This window comes from Varroa jacobsoni, unplaced genomic scaffold, assembly GCF_002532875.2.
Source record: "Varroa jacobsoni isolate VJ856 unplaced genomic scaffold, vjacob_1.0 scaffold_1398, whole genome shotgun sequence".
Lineage (NCBI taxonomy): Eukaryota > Metazoa > Arthropoda > Arachnida > Mesostigmata > Varroidae > Varroa > Varroa jacobsoni.
The window spans coordinates 588,716-609,126 of NW_019214300.1; the positions used below are offsets into that span (position 1 = coordinate 588,716).

Here is a 20,411-nt window from a genome sequence, read left to right on the forward strand (position 1 = left end):
TTCGCTTTTAGCTGCGTAACTTTTAGATGCTCTTTTTGCGTACACTGTAAGCGTCAAGCGTCTAGCGCGACACTTCACAGTGTACGCAAGGCAAAGGCAATGGGAGAATTATAATGATGTAACGACTGGTGGGCGTTTTACAGAGAGACAACGTTTCGACGCCTGCACAGGGCTGACGATTTGTTTGATTTGTGGCTAATTGGGAGTTACTGGAGGCACACACTGTTTCTATAGATTATAGACGACATCTGAATTGAACATAGACATTTTGAAGCAAGCGTTGATTGCAAGTTTAAATATAGAATACTATATAAGTATGATTTCCCGAAAGAAAATGAAACGCTTAAACTCTAATACAAGAACAAAAGAAGGTCAATTTGTACGTACATATTGTCTCTACTCTTTTAAGAGTTATTAGGATGGCGTGTAGTTTATTTAATTGAACACGTGATGTGATTGGAAATTACTTGCAGGACTGTCAAAAAAATGCATGCAAAAAGATCACAATAATTCGTTCTTCTGTTTACTTTTTTTTCTTAGTTTTCAACTTTCCATTTCGCTTCTCTACGTAAATGCACCAATACTGTACTAACTATTATTTTGCTAAATGCTCTTCTGCCCAGCGATTCTACGGGTTCGCGATAAACACGAACGCTTCCATTTTTCAAAAGCAAACCTAAGCAGTAAGATACGAGAAACTATTTAGCGCTAAACATCTTTACTTCTGAACTCATCATTCAGTCAGCTTATAGTTGTGGTGGTAAAATATTAATCTATCGTTTATCAATGGCGTGTAGTTTAATAAGGACTTAAAAAAAAAACCCACTAATACAGCATAATGATAAAGACCCACTCAGTACAACATAATAAATATAATAGGTAGCTTACGTTGGACTGCAATGACGTAGAAAAGATTCGTTTTTGGAAACCATTCAAAAGGTTCAAAGATCGGTTAGGAAATAAATTCATTACAGGGAGCAATATCGCATTGCACAGAAAAGTATTTTAAATCAGCGCGCCGTAATAGCAACTAGCCGAATTGATCGGAGTCTGCTGTACCCTCGTTTTCGATTTTCGCAACGAAGTCGAATGCAATGGTCGCTGCTATGATACGAGCTAGATTTAGGAAAATAAACAGATTTTTGGTCTCCACATGGGCTATTGGTAACGCATAAGGCTTTTACGCCTGATATCAGACTAGTACTAAGAAATAGTTTATCGTCATGCATTAGCAAATTGACTCATAGCAGTACGGTGAAGGAAGCAGCTCTGCCACGAGACCTCGAGTTCAGAACCTTAATAAGGATCAAGTATATTAACGCGTAGTAGTATGTATGCTCTGTGTACAGTGTACATACAAATCAGTTTATTAGAGCGGAATCTCATGAAAAGTTTCGCGTCTATGATTTACGCCCTCAATTAACGAGCAACTACAATTTCTTAATGTGTCATAGCAAACGAAACAGCAAAGATCCTCTATCTACGTGAAGCTAGCACCGAACTATCACGGAGATACCCATCACTGACTATTGAGATTACACAAAACGATTGAGGCAAATCGTTTGTGTTGCGTTACAATGTTGGGAACAATATGCTATTTCAGTTGTTTAGATTCGTTTTACGTTCGTGTGCTACTGTGTTGAGTACATTTTGGGCCTTAGCATTTGGCGAGTATCACCATACGTTATTATTGTTCGTATCACGTCCTGTGTTTAGAAAAATTGCTTATGACGGCATCATACTCGCAACAAAGCCGTTCTTTGGGCTAGGCAGAAAAACACCATAACGCCTTTAGTGTCGATCTTGAGAACTTTGTTATGGTATGAGGTTCATACAGTTATGCGATTTACTTTATCCTGTTTAATGATAATAAAACATGACACCGAATAAATTGACTACATATTGAGTATAGTACTACTACCGTTAGAAGAAACGTTTTATTAGAAAAAATACTTAATGTTTTCCATTTTGGAAAAACAGGTTACTTGCTCTTGATCTTCTTGCAGAGCATGTAACATGAAAATGATCAGCTTTCGTCTATTGAGCCATGCAGTATGCTTACACAATGTCATTATGGTCAAATTTTGACAAAAAGAACTAAAATAATATGGCTAAAAATTTTCATTAATTAAGTTCTTCCCACTAATTATGACTACGTAACAACGATGTGAGCAAAATAAGAGACCGCTGCTTGCAAATATCCAAAACGATATATCTATCGCTTAGGCAAAAGAAAAATGTAAATTTTGCAGCTATTTTTAGTCAAAAATAGCCGAATTCTACTCAAAACAATATTATAGTTCACATTATGGTATCACTATATACATCTGATTTGTTTACTATTCATATTATTATAATGAACACACAACGCATTTATTTTTTTCTCAGTATTTGTAAGGGGACCAAAATAGTCCCTCAAATGAACTTTTATTTTCATTTGTCATCACCGTATCACCGTAGTAATAATATTTACACAGTTATCTCGACGCGGACCAATTGCCCTCTTCTCTCTTGCCAACTTCCGGAGTCCCTACACGATTTCCTATCCCGGCGTTTTTTTTTCATTTGGTATATACATCCTCTGGCCCCGCGCGTCCCCCAGCCGTCGGCGATTTTTTTCATACACAGCTTTATTTTATCATCAACATTATCATCATCATGCGTCTTTTTCTCTCTCTCATTATATCCATCAACCTCATCGACTCCTTTATCCACTTCGTAATAATAATAATAATTGTCATCACCATCATCAGCGCCTTAAATAAATCTACACACCCTCCAGCAGTTTGACAAAGAAGGACGTCCGCGTCCCTGCAGCTCCACTAGCAGCCGTATCTCGCAGCTCAGTACTTGTTCTGCTCTCTATTATTCTTATGCGCAATTTCCTTCCATCGATGGTTTTCTAGCAGCGTTTCCCACATGTTAGTTCTTGCCCCCTAGCCCTTACCCCCTGCCCTCTTTCTAATCTCGACCCTTGCTAACTGTCTCTGAACCATTTTTTTGCCCAGTCAGTACTACCTGTTTTGTGTAGCATGGCGAACAACACTCGACAGCTGCTGTTGTCATTGCTGCTGCGTGCTGTTCTGGCGATGGTCTACCTTTTTCAAGCGGTTGTTCTTTTGTGGTCTATATCAAAGTTTTACCCATTTCGTGTCGACAATGCCCCTCCCGGAAATGACGACGGCGATTACGGACTTCAAATCTTCAAGTTGTATAGCAGATAGTATAAATAGGCTAGGTGCTTTTTCTTCTCGAATTGGAAGCTTAGAGAATTTTTTTTGGCTATATTTCCCCCCTAGCCAAATCTCGTGTCTCCGGTACGACAAACGGACTGCGTCATCACGAATCATTGCTACACGAAGCTAAGGATTTTATCGTCAGGTGATACAAGGAACTACTAATTGTATATTAGTTACTCTATGCATTTATAAATACTAATAGTAATAATAATAAAAAAAAAAAAACATATGATGAATAAATTCCTTAATTAGAGCATCGGCAAATAGCAGAAAATTAAAATTTCATGTTTCAGACATACACATGTGCAATATTCACGATCCACATTTTTGTCACTCTAGTATTGATACTGTTGGCGTTATGGATATTCTCCTGATATTATTGCTTACACTAAAATATCGATAGCTATTCTGTTGTTTTTTTTCTTGTCATAACAGTAACAACAACAGCAATAATTATTATTATAAAAGTAAAGTAATTGGATCGCTACAATTTATTTTTGTTGTATTGGTAGACTTATACTAGCAAAAGGAGTTCGCCCGTTGGCAGGAAAAACGCAGGCCCCAAAAAAGTCGTCTTCAAACCTTTGACGCTTTCTCCTAGTACGTCAGCTGCCGACTTTTCGTTCGAGTCTCTCATATTAGCGGTCGGCTCAATAATAACATATCTCAACCTTAGCTTTCACACGTACATATATACCACGCTCAGTTTCTCGATCTTTCGATCTTCGCCCTTGTATCTTTAGCATTGCATTATTTTCGCTCGTTCTCCATTATTCGTTCTTAAAATTAATTACAATAATACAATAGAGTACACTGTATAGCGAATAAGATTGATAATTGTATATAATATAATTCTGTGTTTGTGAGTGCATGTGTGTGCGAGCGCGTGTGTTTCTGTGGCTGTATGTGTGTGTGTGTGTGTGTGGTATGGTAGAGTAAAGCAAAGAACGCAGTCTGCTGCAAAATAATTCACTGCAGTCGCCAGTTGAACTTCTGCTGCTGGGCCCCCTTTATCTGTCAGTTAGAGAAACGCATAGAAGCGAAGGCTCAAGAACATAATCACGAGAAATTAATAAAAAATAAGCATTGGAGACACATCTGAACAACTGCCTCTTTGCGAAGACTCGCGAATCCCGTTATTTACTCAGCCTAAGCAATACCAGCATAAAGCAGCCCTTTACAACAAAAGTGTAAATGGAGATCTTTAAAAGTCCGCATTCGCCGTCTGCCACTTGTTGGTGGAGACCCCCCCCCCCCTTCCCAGGATGAACCGTTGTAGCAGCAGCTGCAAGAATTACCCCTTAACTTCGTCTACCTTTTCAGATTCAATTTGTTTATCACGCTCCCTCTTTCGTTCTCTCATTAGCTTAAGACGTTCCCAAACAGTCTCCAAGTTTTATCACGCACTACCCGCTTCCATTGGATAACCCCGTCTTCTGGTTTTCGTTCCCCTCCGGTAGATCACACACTCTTCGCTGGCAAGAAGAACTCGTCGTTCTCAAGAACTTCCTAAAATTCGCACCTGCCTGTTCTTGCCTTTCCATTATCGCCCACCTGCTACATCATTTTACAATGTGTGGGCACCACCTCACTCTTCAGACTCAACATCCTCATGTAATTTCTTCATTATACCATCATCAGTATCAGTTTTATCTTTATAATTCTCATCATATTGGCATCATTTGTTTTTCGTTTTCCATCATCATCACAGCTCTCCTTGCCAGGTGGCCCGGGCATCAAATACACCCCCTACCAGATTAGAGCCGTTTGCCACACCGTCATCACCATCATGCATGATGTGTGGCCTCGGTATCTGCGTTTGCGCAATATCTCAATATTGTCAATAATGATGTGTGTTATTCAAGTGGAACAAACTATTTTTCTCTTTTTTTACCCTTCTGAAAAGCGAATCAATGAGGCGGTCAGGGGTTTGCCCGGGCAACACTTGCAATCTTCGGCGTCTCATTCGTTTGTGTGAGTACGTGTGTGTGGATGTGTGTGCATGTCTGCATTTTTTCGTGTTTTGTAGCTTACTTTATCCATGAATGTTTCGCTTTTTCGCTTTTCCCTTTTCGACAAGGGGCTGGACCGAACAACAACAACACGAGACAGCAACAAGGCGACCATGCATCTCGCAGTTGTCACAGTCCTCTTGCTCCTTCACGGATTGTTCAAATCACCCGTTGTTTAACTTTGCTTAGTTTGTCGCTCAGCACGACTAATTAGTACCGCTATTGCTACAGTTATTGTAGCTTTACACATACACAGCTGCATGTAACACGTGTTGCATTTGACATTGTGACAGGTGCACAGCACCGCAAGCTAGCCCGATTCATGCGCTCATCCGATTGAATTGAAGAATTTCCGTCCAGCGCCTTCACTCCAACACCACGTGCTGACATGCAGTAAAGGCAACAGCAGTCAAATGCCACCGCTGAGACAGCACAGGGAAAATAACCTCTTTTGCTCTTGTTATCGTTGTTGTTGTATATAGAATTTTATAAACAGCGGCAGAACGCACTCTATCGCGTGCCATATATATATATCGGTCAGCCTGTGTCGTCGGTAAAGCAACCCTCCTATCGCTTCGTTTTGTTCCCATACAAATTATCCCTGGCTCGCTATTCCTATTTTGCACATATGAATGGACTCGTGCATAAATAATGGTCCCCTTTTGCGAGGCCGTTCCTCAACGATGATCATCTTCCGGACGAGGCCCTTCTCGACGGTCAATTCCGCTGGTCGCGGCTCCGTTTTTCTGTTTAACTTCGTCCTGGGGGGATATTCACTTGATGATGCAGGTCCCTGTTCTCGCTGTGCACGTAATACCTACCAATCGGCAGCGGATTATGGTGGCGGTTTCACGTTTGTTTCCTTATAGGACTGCCACACACAGGTGATAAGTGGCCGTTTGCTGTCTCCGTCAATTCTTGTTGTTGTTATGCTACTGTTCTATGTATCGTTTCGAATCTAATAATGCTGACAGTATTGTATCGTTTCCTCACTGTATATGGTTCATGGCGTTGCTTCGTATATTCATGTTATTGACGATGGATGGGTTTATGATTGCTTGCTGATTATGGTAATTAATTAATGCTAGGCAAAAAGAGTTCGTTTCGTATTTGATCGCAATGAGCTCTCTCTTTCTTCAGCTTCTTTCCAATGCTGTTCCTTCGCTCATAGACGTGAGTCCTTAGGGTTGAAGTGGGGCAAACACACAGCGCTTATTCAAATGGGGTTGGGGAATAGAGATTGGGGTTGTAGCTCTTCATACTCTTCCAGATTATTCTGCTTCTCTTTTTCTAGAAGGCTGGATTTCTCGTTGGAGGTCTTTGGCTCTTTCCTTCTTCTTCAGATAGTGACGACATTATACGGATCCTTCGTGGTACTTGGATCGAGTGCATTGATAAGGTGCTCTCCTCCTACTGTTTTCTGCTGGAGACCGTGTATAGCTATTATTTAGCAGGATTTTTGTTGTGTTGAAAATAGTATTCTCCTTGTCCACGCTTCCCAGACTGTTCATTGTTCTTCCCTCCTTTTCTTCAGGACAATTTCATTGTCGTTGATGTTTGACGCTTTGTTGTCATTATCCTTTTTCGATAGTGTGTCACAATGATCGGTGGTTTGAGCAGGGGCCAGACGCCGATATACATTTTGCCTGTGACGCAATCTGCCCTACACGGATGTACAGCATTGTATTGCGTCGCGTTCCGCGGTTATTCTTCTTGTTGGCTTCCTATTTTTCATATTCTGTCCCATCTCGCGTCACGTTTCGCGTCACTCTACGATCTGCTCGTAGGCAACGAATGAATTCCTTCAAATGTGAGCATGACGACGACTACCCAGAACCGTTTGTCATTGTAACGCAATAGCCATACAGATGAAGAGAATACTTAAAAATCATAGTTTAGAATTGCAGTACAACTGTGTGATTAATAATAATAGCAGAGTAATGAGGTGATGATAATCGTTGTTTCTGGTTGCTATGTCTTCATTTATGTTTTTGTTTCGGTTAGTTCCATGGGGAAGTACCATCTTCTGTTCCGTGATATTCCGCTTCAAATTTATCCCATTTCATCGACTATTTACCTTGAACTAGATTGGTTTTTTGACGTTCGTAGTTGCTTTTGGGGATGGATCATCGTTTGGCCTATCGGTTGTTGAATTGAGAGTGAGGTGTCGATATCATATTTTTTCAGTTCATCATCATCAAGTGCGTACCGGTTTCTAGCTTGTTATATTCTCGTGTTTTGCTTCGTCTGCTATCTTCGCTTAGCGTGCCGTTAAACTCTTGACTTATTTAATTTTGCTATGTGCTCGACTTCGTACATCTCTAATTCATTCCAGCATCATATTATGTCCTTGTAATGATCTCGGCTAGATTACCTCGGTCTATGTTCTATATACGACTTTTTTAGGCTTTGAAATTTGCTTCCTTCATTTTCGCACTTTCTTCAATTTAGCCTCGAATTCCATCGTTTCATTTCTGCTTTGCTTTTATAGTTTTTCATAATCGTAAATATTGTTAATAATAATAATAATAATAATAATAGCAGTGATCGTCGAAGTCGAGTTCTTTGTATTTCTATGCTTCATTCTCCTTTAAGAATTACTTCACTTTATACTTCATTTAGCGTTCCGCATCAGTCAGTGTTTAACCAAGATCAAGAGCGGGCAGCCAGGCCGAAACTGGTGGCGAAAACACAGGGACTATAGGCCAGTGTGTGCGCCAAACAGAAACGTAGTCAAAGCCGTCCGGGAGACCGTAGTGTTCAGCAGATTTTTTCAGTGGATTTTTTCCTCACGTTTTTTTCCTTTCTCATCCACGTCTTCTATCTGGGGTTATGTGTTTTTCTTTCTCGCGCTTTCGCGTAATAATAGTCATCAGCAGCGTCCTTCCGTAGCAGCCTTCTAAAATAATTTTTTCTTTCGTTACGTTCTTCATACACACACATACACAATGGTTGCTGATGTCGTTATTGAGTGTTTGCGTGTCTTCACTTTCAACTTCAGTTGAGCTCACGATCCTCGAGGAAACGATACTCAAATGTGAAACCTTCTTTGCGCCGCTGACTCCATCGTTCGTAGTCGAAGTAGATGTACGTGCCCTGTGGAGGAGATTAAAAAAGACACGAGATAAAAAAGTCCAGTGTAAGAGCCTGCTTGATGTAATTAGGAGAGTCGATATATTAAAGATGGAGAGACAGAAGATCCCTTCACGTGTTAACTGTCACGTAAACAAGAAATGACAGCTGTGTATACGTTTCATTGTTAATTGCGTGAAACCCTTCAATAAAGCGCACAATCTTATACTTTGCAGCGAATAAGCAAGCAAATATATTGTTTATTGGTTAATAATGTCTTTAGACCTAATAAAATTTAAAAAAAGTTAATAAAATTCAAAGTTAACACTTCATAATAATAATAAAAGTTATTAATAATAACTTTTATTATTATTATGAAGTGTTGACTTGTTATTACATATTATTAATATGTTGTAAAGTAAAACCTTATGAACATTCAATATAAAAAAGTAAAACAAAATGATATACACATATATTTTTGTTTTTTACTTTTTATATTGAATGTTCAATAAATAATGTAATTATATGTTTATATATATTTTTATAAAGTAAAACCTTTTAAGTATAATTATTTTATAGAACATCCAGTATAAAAAGTAAAAAACAAAAATATAGGTGTGTCATGTAAATGTCACTTTAATGAATACTTGTGTGTATATATATATATATATATACACACATTTTATTATGAAAAAGTTAGAAATAAAAAAAAGAAAAACGTTAGTAAATAGGATTAAGTTAGCAAGTGGGTCTTTGTGTGGAAGTACCAAGATCTAATCAAATATAGACACATGTTTTAGTGTATCAAGTATTACTACCTTATGTCATTCATAAAAATCAAGGAAATTTTTAGTCTTTAAATATCGATAACCGTTATGTTCGATGAACGAAGCTATACACTGACCTGTTCGAATTCATCTGTGATCGTTTTAGGCTCCTCATGTCGTTGGAACCACATCATGAATTTCGTATGAAATCGCCATGACTGCTTCTTCAGTGCTTTGGCTGCCAAATACTGGGCCTGTATCTCAACGTACATAAAGCACATGTTAGAGCACCGTTTTGTACGTGAATTAACACAAATTGTGATGTTGGCTAACATTGTAAAACAGGATATATTTCTGTTACATCATAGAAACTGTCAAACGTTTGTACTGCTGAGCTTCATGAGCTATTTAGCTCTATCCGTACGGTGCAACGCATTATAACATCCCACTGTACTTACCACATATATTTTAATAACCATCAGATTTATACGCATAATTACGACCGAGCAAATCACGGTGCATTGTTACAGTCCACGTATTGTGATGTAGGCTGTATAATCATTTGTTATAGTGACCAACATTTGTTGCTTACCCAGACAGTTTGCTGTTTTAAGAGCCACTAATCTGGGCCTATAATAAAATTCATAAATAGCAATAAGAACGAAGCGTCGGTCGATGCCACAACAAACATGATAAACCGAGTTCAACGCATCTAATTCCATCATCCGAAAACATTCTTTCGAATTCCAATATACAATGATTATTAAACGCCGATAAGTAGGTACGTTAAATGGCTTGCTGTACTACTTGCCGAATTGGCTTCTTAGATCCATCTTTACCTTAAGACTTTTACCCGTTTGTAAAAGAAACAACGCCTGTGTGTGTGTGTGCGTGCATGTTTTTATGAATGTGTTATCTCCGTTTGTAGTTTGCAATTCGTACCTTTGTGCCTTCCATATAATAGAAGATAAAGAAGAGCGTGTCAGTGGTAAGTCGCTGGAAGATCTCTTGAGGATCGGTGTGTGGTACCGAGAGTGGGTAATACGAGGGCGTCACGCACGGCTGCCGGATCAGGTAGCTTCGCAAACGATCACTGTCGCTCGGATGAGGCAAGTGATTAGAAGCCCATGTTAGTTGCTGCAGTTGATAGTAGCACTCTTTCGACATTGACCATTTGCCCAGCGGGGCGACGCCCAACAACGGAGGGATGTGTGCGTCACCATCGGTTCCGTCATGTCCGGCCTGCTGCTGCTGCTGCTGTTGTTGCTGTTGCTGCTGCTGCTGTGGGCCAGGCTGTTGCCCTTGCAACATCTGCTCGCTCGAGGGTATTTGACCTCGATGGGCTCCGGGCGATTCCCGGCTGTTTGGCTCGCATACACCGTTACTTAGTGCCGTTGGAGCGAGATCGCCGGCTCGGCTGGCCTGTTTCATCATCATCACCTGTGAAGCGTCCATGCCACCACCTGAAAAATGTCGGTAGCACAAGTTTCGCTTGTGAGCGTGGGACGCATGGAATGAATGGGATATTCACTTTTAAATTCGAAATCGAAAATCGTAACTTGCGCATGCATTTCATAAGATGGAGATTCAGGCCTTCAAGTTTCACAAAATAGAATACTCATGGCGCCGTAGCTGAAAAACTAGCGAACTGATAAATGCTGCTATTCGAGCGATGAAACCAACTCTACAGAAATATCTACGTATGTTTGTATTTGTTCCGACACATAACTCGAGCTGCTACTGCACAAATAACAAATCAACGGGTGTCTATGTTATGCTCGGATTACTTCATTGCTATTTCGTTTTTCCTTCGCAATTCCTACATTCGTCAACATGTAATTTTTAACCTGAGAGGTGCCTCGTCACTTTACGACTCATCATGAACAGCTTCGACAGCCTGATCCACGATGATGTTGTTCTCTCGCCTTTCGTTTCTCAAACCAGGCGACTTCGCCCAGCCCCATACCTTTTCCAGCACGGTATATGGTAAAAGGCATTGAGTTCGATATCTTTCACCATTTTTCATCTGAATTATCCATGGTTTGGATCGGTTCCACTGATCTACGTGACATCGGTCATGAATCACCAAAATTAGCTACTGAAAAATATATCAATCTTATACATACGCTGTTTCGTTGGACTGCCTCCAATCTGCTGCTGAGGTTGTAATGGCCCATTGAGCATCTGTTGCTGTACCTGCTGAGCCGCCTGCTGTTGCTGCTGTGCCGCCTGATGATGATCCCTATTATTTGTATGGCTTTGGGGCGTAGGCGATGTGATGCCATTCATTTGTTGCATCTGTGGCTGCTGTGGTTGGGGTCCGCCGGCCGGACCTGGATAATTCTGCACCATTTGCTGAACCATAGGCGATTGCTGCTGCTGCGCCTGAACCTGCTGTTGTTGTGCAGCCATTAACTGTTGCTGTGAGGGCTGTTGTTGCTGTTGTTGGGCTGCCGCCTGCTGCTGCTGTTGCTGCTGTTGTTGGACTTGATGCTGTGCAGCTTTCGCCATCTGCAACGCTACCTGGGCCTGCTGCTGAAGCGCGACTGGTTGTGATTGGGCCTGCTGCTGCTGTTGAGCCGCAGCGGCAGCTAATTGCGTCTGCTGGAGGTGACCTTGTTGTTGCTGCGTTTGTTGCTGAGCCTGTTGCTGCACAAGCTGTTGCTGTACGTGCTGCTGCTGGACAAGCTGTTGTTGATGTTGAACCTGTTGCGCTACCTGTTGAGCTGCTGGTTGTTGTAGTTGCTGTTGTTGTTGGCTCGGTTGGTGGTAATGCTGCTGCTGCTGCTGCTGCTGAAGAACGCCGCCACCCGCACTGTGGGCCTGTTGCGGCTGGTTTTGTTGAGGAAGGGGAGCTCCGTGAGGAGGCGCAAGCGTCGCCAATACAGAACTATACGCCACCTTCGAAGCCTCGTGTGGCGCTGGCGAAGGTGAGATCGCGGAATTGTTGGCTTGTTGTTGTTGTTGTTGCTGTTGTTGCTGTTGTTGTTGCTGCTGCTGCTGCTGCTGCTGTTGTTGTTGCGAGCTAGGCATACCGCCTATACTACCGGTGACAACCATTTGGCTTGCAGCGCCAATGACCTGGCCACTTTTGTTGGTCCCGGCACCGCCTGATGAAGGTGGCCGAACTGCGACAGGTTTGACGACGGCGCCAGCTGCAACCACCGCTGGAACTGGTGTAGTCACGCCGCCCTTGTGGTTTTCGACTGGCGTAGGTGCGGGCGAACTGCCGTTATTGGCGATGAGGGAATTCTGCGTTGCGAGACTTGGTGTGCCGGCCACAGACGATACCGATGAAACCTTAAAAGATATAATAGAGACGAAAAAAGAATAAAATGGAATAGAATGTAGAGGAGTTCTGAAACTCTGGTGGATACAATTACGATGGACGGCAAAAGCTAATGGCTATCACTTAATTAACAAAACATCATGGAAGAATACGGGTCATTGCCTATCTGTGCTTTTGAGCAGCCCATGGAAAAGCCAAGCCTACAGTTGTTCTCAACATGGCTATGAAACCCGCTTCTACATCAAACTGAAAAGAATACCTTTATCATCTGGGCAGTGTGCTTATAGCCATAAATATCGGAACGGGTGGTGGTGCAAGCACGAGGCCGTCATCGTTCATATTGATTTCGTCATAGCCGTTATGGTACGACAGCCACATAGATTATGTTTACACGCTTTGACGACATTCGCCATTGGCGAAGCCGTCTCCCAAATGATAAGCCGATAACTAACCAAGTATCACTGCGGGCAGTTGCAGCGGCTCCGAAATTCCCTCCTAAGAAACCTATGAACTGACCACAATGTAATCACCGGCCTTTGCCTTCCTACTTAGAGCTAGATGGTATCAATTACATATAAGGGCTCATTAGTACGACCGTATCAGACCTATCTTTAAACCCTTTCTGCACTGATACCAAATATGTCCCTGAAACGAATCGATCAAGCGATTTGTAGCTTTTTGTACTGATAAATCATTAGAGCATTAGTTCGCTGTTGTGTTAAAAAAATCGTAATAAGCATATAATCCAAGAAATTTAATGACTAGTTAGTTGTTGTTTACTCTAAGAATGGAGATTCAATTGTAACATTCCGTAAAAAATAAATCGACGACGCCTAACGATTATGCTGTATCATAGTTACTACGAAAACTAGGGATTTCGAGAGAAATTGCTTAAACAAAACCCTCTTTCAGAGAAATCTTTAGAAAAAGATTTCTTCTACCTGTAAACAATACAGCATACAAACCCAAAGCTACCCAAAAGTAATTTAATTTCAGTAAAAATGCATCAGTGATGAAATAAGCTAGTGCTATTTGTCGTTGGTTTCAGCTAAATATATCGTCTGCTACTTACATCACTGTTGGCCTTGTTATTATTCAAGGCGGAATGATGGTTAATCTGTGGCTGCTGAGGTTGCTGTGATGTTTGCTGCAGCTGTTGTTGGGTTTGTTGCAGCTGTTGAGCCTGCTGCTGCTGCTGCTGCTGCTGTTGTTGTTGTTGTTGCTGCTGCTGCTGCTGAGTGTGGTGAGAGTTCGGCGTGTGAGCGCCTGCCGGAGTACTTCCATGTTGGGCTCCGACAGACATTGGAGGATGAGGTGTTACATGGCCATGACTCTGGCTGCTGGCGCTCTGCGGAGTATGAGGTGTACTCAGCTCATTGTGAGGTGAATCTGAGCCATGTTCCGATGTCGCGTTACTGCTCTGACTCATCGACTTGACGCCGACACCAAGACCGCTACCCATCGGATCGCCGAGGCCGAGCGTCACGCAGCTCTCGTCAAGGTTGAGGTCATCGTAGATGTATTCGTTTTCCTCGAAGTCGGGCTCGAGACACGACTCGATGTAGTAATTTACATCATCTTGGACGCTGCGGATTTTGTCTGTCTCGATCGTTCCGTTGTCGAGCATACGCATAAGCGTTTCGAGCTTGTTAATGTGGTACCGATGCTTGTCAAGGTGCGCTCGAAGCTCATCAATTCGATTACTATCCTTCTTTTCAACGTTTTTCGCCTTTTTACTAGTCACCGACATTGTTTCGAGTTCGCACTCGAACTGATCCACCTGGATATTTAGTGAGTCGATGCTGTTGACTAGCCACTGATTCGCCTCGTCCTTCTCCTTTTGCACGGGGTCAATCTTCTGTACACCCCCGCTTAAGCCTTCTTTCGAGTAGGCTTTCGTTTTTGTTTCACGCTCAACCACCTAAAACGATAACGATCGTTGTAGACAATAAATTGAGAGAAAGAAACGTCGCACACATGAAACATGATTGTTAAAACTCGGCTGAACATTGGTGGAACACAAGTGGATCATTATAGAGCTATGCAAAATTTAGATGGGATTACACTCAAGGTTGCAAGATACAGAAAAGGAAACCGTAAAAAACGTGCAAGAAGTTAGAGAACGTCGAAAGCTGTGTTCTTCATAGCAACATATGATTTAATGGTTAAGAAAAGGTTATATCTAATGTTACAGATGAAACAGTATTCATAATGTCCGCATTTTTAGGCCTGATTTCTAGGAGATTCTTTGCATAATTTAGAAATACTCACACAAACCGTGGTTTTCTTGCCTCTGTCAGCTATAGTATTCAAATTAAAGTATTTATCTTTACGTTCAGTAAAGTAAAAGGATATGCATGGTGCGTAGATCTATTTCAGAAAAAAAACAACATCTATATATGTGGCTAAATCTTCTCGCAGTCATAAAAAGTTTGCCACATTGTCCATTCCAATAATTGCCACCATCCAATATCTATAGAAGGTTAAATAGGTATAAAGGCGCGTAGTTTTTAAAAAAACATCAAATTGTCTCTCCTGGCTTGTGAGATTCTAGAGGGCACTACACCGCCATAGAGCTAAACATCGTCATTAAAACCCTATTTACTTTATACACAAATTCAACACTGGAGGCAACTTATAAAATAACGATCTCATACCCATTATCTCTGAATGAAGCTTCATGACACCAACACACTTTGGACATACTCAAAGACATATCAATTTACATCTTTACAATAGCTTAAAAATCTCTGGCTTAGCTTACTGGCTCAAATAGCCACAACACTTGTGACAGTTCACCCGGCTCCGCCGCTGCTATCACCTGATCAGGCAAATCGGCCTGTTCCACAGGCTCGGCCTGATCTACAAGTGGCCTCACCGGCCCCGCGGGTTTTGAAGGCTCTGATTCTTGAACCGAGTCCACCGGCAGGCCAAACAGCATCGGAAGGGACCGGAACATTTTCGTCAGATTCTCAACAGCCTTTTAGTTTTGCAGCAAAATCAGGTCCACAACAGGAAAGCAAATTTGGAGATGTGGTACAACTATATTGCGCCAATTGACCCGGCGAATGACAGATAGATCGGAGAATCAAACGCTACTAACTACTATAGCACCCCAGCAAGGACAACTGCTGGCATAAAGGTTCAGGTAAACGGTGCGCGTACCACGGCGCAATTTACAAGCATGTCAATATTAGCAATTTACGAAACAGACCAAAAAAAAGGGCTAATACGAATATCGCACGGCTGTCTATAAAAGGAGGCAAAAGGGCAAATAGTCAAACGATTTAAAATCTCTGTGCGACCACTCTTAATTAACAATGGGCAACTGAAAAGTCACGGAGGAGAAGCGTCGGTAATACTGCAAGAAGTCCAGCCCGCATCCTCAAATGGTGCACACTCGAATAGCCAGCCCCACACACACGCACACAAATGGGGCAAAACAAACTTATCGGCTGTCAACTGATGTCTGTCGCTGTCTGAAGAATCTGCGGAGTACATTCAAAGATAGGCAAATAGAGACGCATGGTATCAGTAGCAGACGACTCGCGCGCCTAGTCGACGACAGCAATCAGAAAGAATCGGTTTCCTCTCCGCACACACAGCTAACCAGGGCTGCACAGTAAAGTGCGTGTCGACGCGTTGAACTCATTGAATATGCTGACCTACGGGACCGTGAAACATGTCGTCCCTATTAAGTCAAAATAATGGTGGTGGCGTATGTGTCGACTGCAATATCGAACTTCGGCTTGGAGATAGACGACAAGATAAGTAGATGGAAGCCGATTTGGGCTTTGCGCGAACAGACATTTAGAAAAAGTCTCTGTACGCAACGTAAAGTAGAGTTACGTATTGGAATCAACTGTTTTCCTATAAAAAAAAAACCTGTAAAAGCCCTAAAGTAATTTGCAAGTAAATCTATTTTCTGTCCTTTTCCTATCATTTACTTTACCTACTAAGTTTTTACATGTTCGCACAGATATGAAGTTGTGCGTAGAACAGACAAGTGTTAATAAAATTCTTCAGACAACCTAAAAATACGACAATCTACTGTAAAATGGGCCTGAACATTAGTAAATATTTTATATACATCATATTTCCTAGGATTTTTCTTTGCGGAGAGCAAAAGCTCCACCGTACCTCAACGTCGAAAATGTGCCACTATTAAAGCACCGACGCTTAAATATTTTTCAAAAATGTGTTTTGTATTAGCGTGCATTAGCTAATAGTCTTACCTTAAATCGTTCCATCTGCGTTTCTATAAGTTTGCGCGTCTCCTGTAGCTGCCGCTTATCCTTGATGTCCGATGAGGATAGCCACGTCTTGATCTGATCGCGCAACCGTTGCAGCTTTTTAATCTCCTTCTTGAGATCGGCCTCATATTTTTCTTTTTGGTTAGTGTTCGTTGCTGAGTACACCTTTTTCCAGATGTCTTCGAATGTCTCGACCCCTTCACTGACTTTTTTCAAACAACGTTCTATCTCGCCTGAAACATCCAATTTTAACAGAAAGGCATAATGAATAATATAATCCTTCCGTATGTTGTTTTCCAGATTGTTGCTAAATACATGAGAAGTACATGAATGGCACAAGGATTATATATAAGGCGTATGATAGCGCAAGCGACACATACATAGTTAAATTATACTTTTACAGGAAACAGCGTCTGATGAAAAACTGATGGAAGCGTGATCGAAATACTAGCAATTATACCGTTATAACAAAGCTAATTTAACTCAAAACGACAAAAGTGTGTTTCGAGGTTCACATCAGGCAGCACTGCCATTGAAATTGGCTTCTCTCACTATTAAAACGAAGCGTGTCTACGCCCGATTTTAAGACTAGACTGGTTGCTTGCTGGTGTATCTAGCATCAATACCCAGACATCTTGTGGCCATTGCTGAGATGCATAGAGCCAGTCTAATGAACACCCTAGAAGTAGAAGGCAAAATCTCAACATCTTCCAATAATTTCCCATCATGCCAAATTAGAACATTCCCGCCTATTTGTTGACACTGACAGAGTTTCAACTACTCTGTAGCCGGCTTTAAAAATGGTTTCTATTGAATATAGTGTTTGTTATCTAAATTTACGCATATAATTATGTTATAGACATGAAGAACATAAGGGCCAAACAAAACAATATTGGTCTATTTTTTTTAAAAAAGTACAGCGACTAATGCCAGTTGTTTGAAATTCACTGGAAAATCCGTCTTACCGAGTATACTTAAGTAAAAAAAAACAAATCTTATTTCCAACAGGACAGTACCTACAATCTATTATCGTGACATAAGAACGTATTTTGAAAAGAATCTCACAAATGGATGGGTCGGACGAAGGGGTGTCACATAATACTTTGCCTTTTACATAGAGTTGATGTCAATGAACCTTCTTGTGGTGATATCTTAAAGACAAGGTCTAACGCTAGAAAACCGACAACACTAGAAAATTTTAAAACTTGTTGAAGCTTGTCAAGGAATAGCCCACCGTCATCAGCAGTGTATTTAATAGCAATAACTTTGAACATCTACACTTGGAGGAAAAGGTGTGCATTTTATGTATGCATATATTTTGGGATATTCTATAGTTTCTTCGGAATAAATCTGTTGAAAACTCCCGCTAGAGGTCAGGCTAGTCAACTACACGGTTAAAATATAACTTTTGCAACATCCTTTTGAATTAAATAGCCTTGGCAGAATTTAGTTGGCATATGACAAACTTCTTGCCCACGATCGTATAGCAGTAACAAGTTTGTTCCAAACTGAGTATACTCGGTATTTTGTGCTGGAAGTGGCTGCTCTTCTGAAACAATGATGACAGATGGACGCAGATTTTTTTTATCCAGCGGTCACTTGGCACAGAATACGCCGTCTTTTTATTACAGTCATATCTTTAGGCTATATCATTCTAACAGGATGATATGGCGTCACACAGTACTTTGATCCCATAACGGTATTAGGCTCGAACGAACCATAAAGACTAAGTAAACCTATCCCCCACATGAGTGATCTGTAGATCTCTAGGTCGCTATGCAGACTGCCCATCTTGCTGCTTATTATTATTAAGCGCCATCATGGATTACTCTATGTAACACCACCGCAAAACGCCGCCTCTACAGCGCCGAAATAAGCCCCGCATACATGCCGCCATTTCATTGTTTGGCCGAGCTGGTCTTCCTTTAATGTTACAGTCTTGCTAGATGCGCCTCCTTCCCTTTCTCTCTATCTGTTCTTTCGGTCTTTTTGTATGATGCTGTCGACGAGCAGAAAATCCATAGAGGCTGCCATACAACATCACATCGTCATGTCGTTGCACCTTAACGCGTCCCGGTCAAATTGTCCAAACGCTCCGGTCACTCATAAGCGCACTAAACAGAGAAAAAAGTGATTCGCTCGTGCTCGTTGCACCAACCGCTTCACCACCAGACACAACTATCACTACGAAAACGTACCGCTAGCCTCTGGTTATCATCCCATCGCAACGCCGAAGTCGCGTTGCTGTTACGCTGGCTGGCGTAACAACGCCATCAGGATCAATGTTGTCTAGGCCGACGTCTCTATGACTATGCAAAATGCAGCCTGCTCACCAGATCGCCAGCAAGGAATCGTTGGTGACCGGCTGTCAACAGAATAAATAAAAAGAGGCAAAACGTGTAACAGTAGCAGCAATGTAATGACCTCTCTAATGGTAGTACCCATTGCAAGTAGATGACTACGTATGTGGAACTATATTATTAGTTCGTGCCGTTGCTACCTTTGAGGTAAGTTTAGCTTGGTTCGAACAGCTGAAGTGTCCACCAGCATCCGCCCCACCGACGCCCCACCACGAGCTCCATGTCCAATTTGTATAAATATGGTTAAATGGTAAAAGTAAATACAGAGAAGTACTGACTTTCGACGCAGCGACCTGAGTTTAAAAGTTCAACTAGCTAGCTAAACTAAAGACTAAAGCTCTGCTTTCCCTGTTAACAACTCAGCCATTTAGCTGACATTTCTACTATATAACTGCTACTTTGAATACTTCTGTTGCTATCATTATTATTACTATTTATAGGCTATCTATGGCTGCTACGGTTAGTGTACCCCCCCCCCCCCCCCCGCAAAAAAGAACATTAAGCACCTGCCTTAGCTCGTCAGCATGATGGTGCGAGCCATGGAAGTGACATACCGACAATAGCAGTGAATTTGATGAGCGATGCTGGTCAACGCAGTCATGCTGCAGACGACGGACGCCCCGTGGCGCCGCGATATGCCTGATATGTAGGCAATCCGCCAGAAAGCGTCTGTTTGTGAATCGCGAGAGGAACAATAGTTGTGCGTCTCTACTCAACTGGAGCACCATGACGATAACAAAAACAATAGTGTGATCTCTTCTCTACGGCTGTTGTTCAGCTAACGTTTGCAATCTATTTGGTGGAACCGTCTACAGTTGGCCAGACAAATAGGACAAGTTCGCTGAGCGCACGGCTTTGGCATCTGCGACAGGTGCACAAGCGAAGCCTGGCTGTTGCAAGCGCTACGGCGCCGGCGCCGGAGTTGACGATGCACCAGCCCGAAACAAACGAGGGAACTATCATTCCCCTTCAGCTCCGCTTCTATACCAAACAAACACAAACGCAGATAGACTGTGCTACTGCATCAGAAAATGCTATGACAGCTGATGATGACGAGCGTTGCCCAGCGTTATTGGTCTGCGGACGTTCAGAAGAAAGTCGGTCCAGTCTGACCGGATGTGGTCAGCCGCCAGTTAGCAACAGTTAAGGCTGCATCGTCGCTGGCTCTGTGCGGCTAGCTCCGTAGACGACGTAAAATTACGAGTCGCTACTGCGATAGAAATGTGTAGCCCAAGTGAACTGTTAGTACGCCGACAACAACGGCAGCAGCGACAGAAAAAGAGGAAAAGCCAAAGACAATATACGGTTATGGGGCAAAGCTGACATGTTCATTGAACTGGCGCGCGCGTCGTCTCGCGTTGTTCGTTCGGCGGAAGTCGCTACTGCTGCTGCTTCAGAAATTCACTAGTGCTGGCGACC

The 20,411-nt window shown here is 42.0% G+C and overlaps 1 protein-coding gene across 2 annotated transcripts in view; it reads right to left on the bottom strand.

Moving 5' to 3' along the window:
• Positions 1-2,372: 2,372 nt before the first annotated feature.
• The window catches only part of Not3 (CCR4-associated factor Not3), a 29,693-nt gene continuing 11,654 nt past the window's right edge, over positions 2,373-20,411 (bottom strand). Inside the window, exons 2-7 of one of the 2 annotated variants that reach the window (XM_022849321.2) lie at positions 16,615-16,865; positions 13,452-14,300; positions 11,217-12,390; positions 10,033-10,553; positions 9,228-9,344; positions 2,373-8,347 (exon numbers count right to left, since the gene is read on the bottom strand). In XM_022849321.2, the coding sequence (XP_022705056.1) occupies positions 8,249-8,347; positions 9,228-9,344; positions 10,033-10,553; positions 11,217-12,390; positions 13,452-14,300; positions 16,615-16,865 (3,011 nt within the window). In that variant the 3' untranslated portion in view covers positions 2,373-8,248. Of the gene's footprint in view, positions 8,348-9,227; positions 9,345-10,032; positions 10,554-11,216; positions 12,391-13,451; positions 14,301-15,143; positions 15,850-16,614; positions 16,866-20,411 lie in introns of those variants that run through there. The other variant, XM_022849322.1, reaches the window with a different exon arrangement.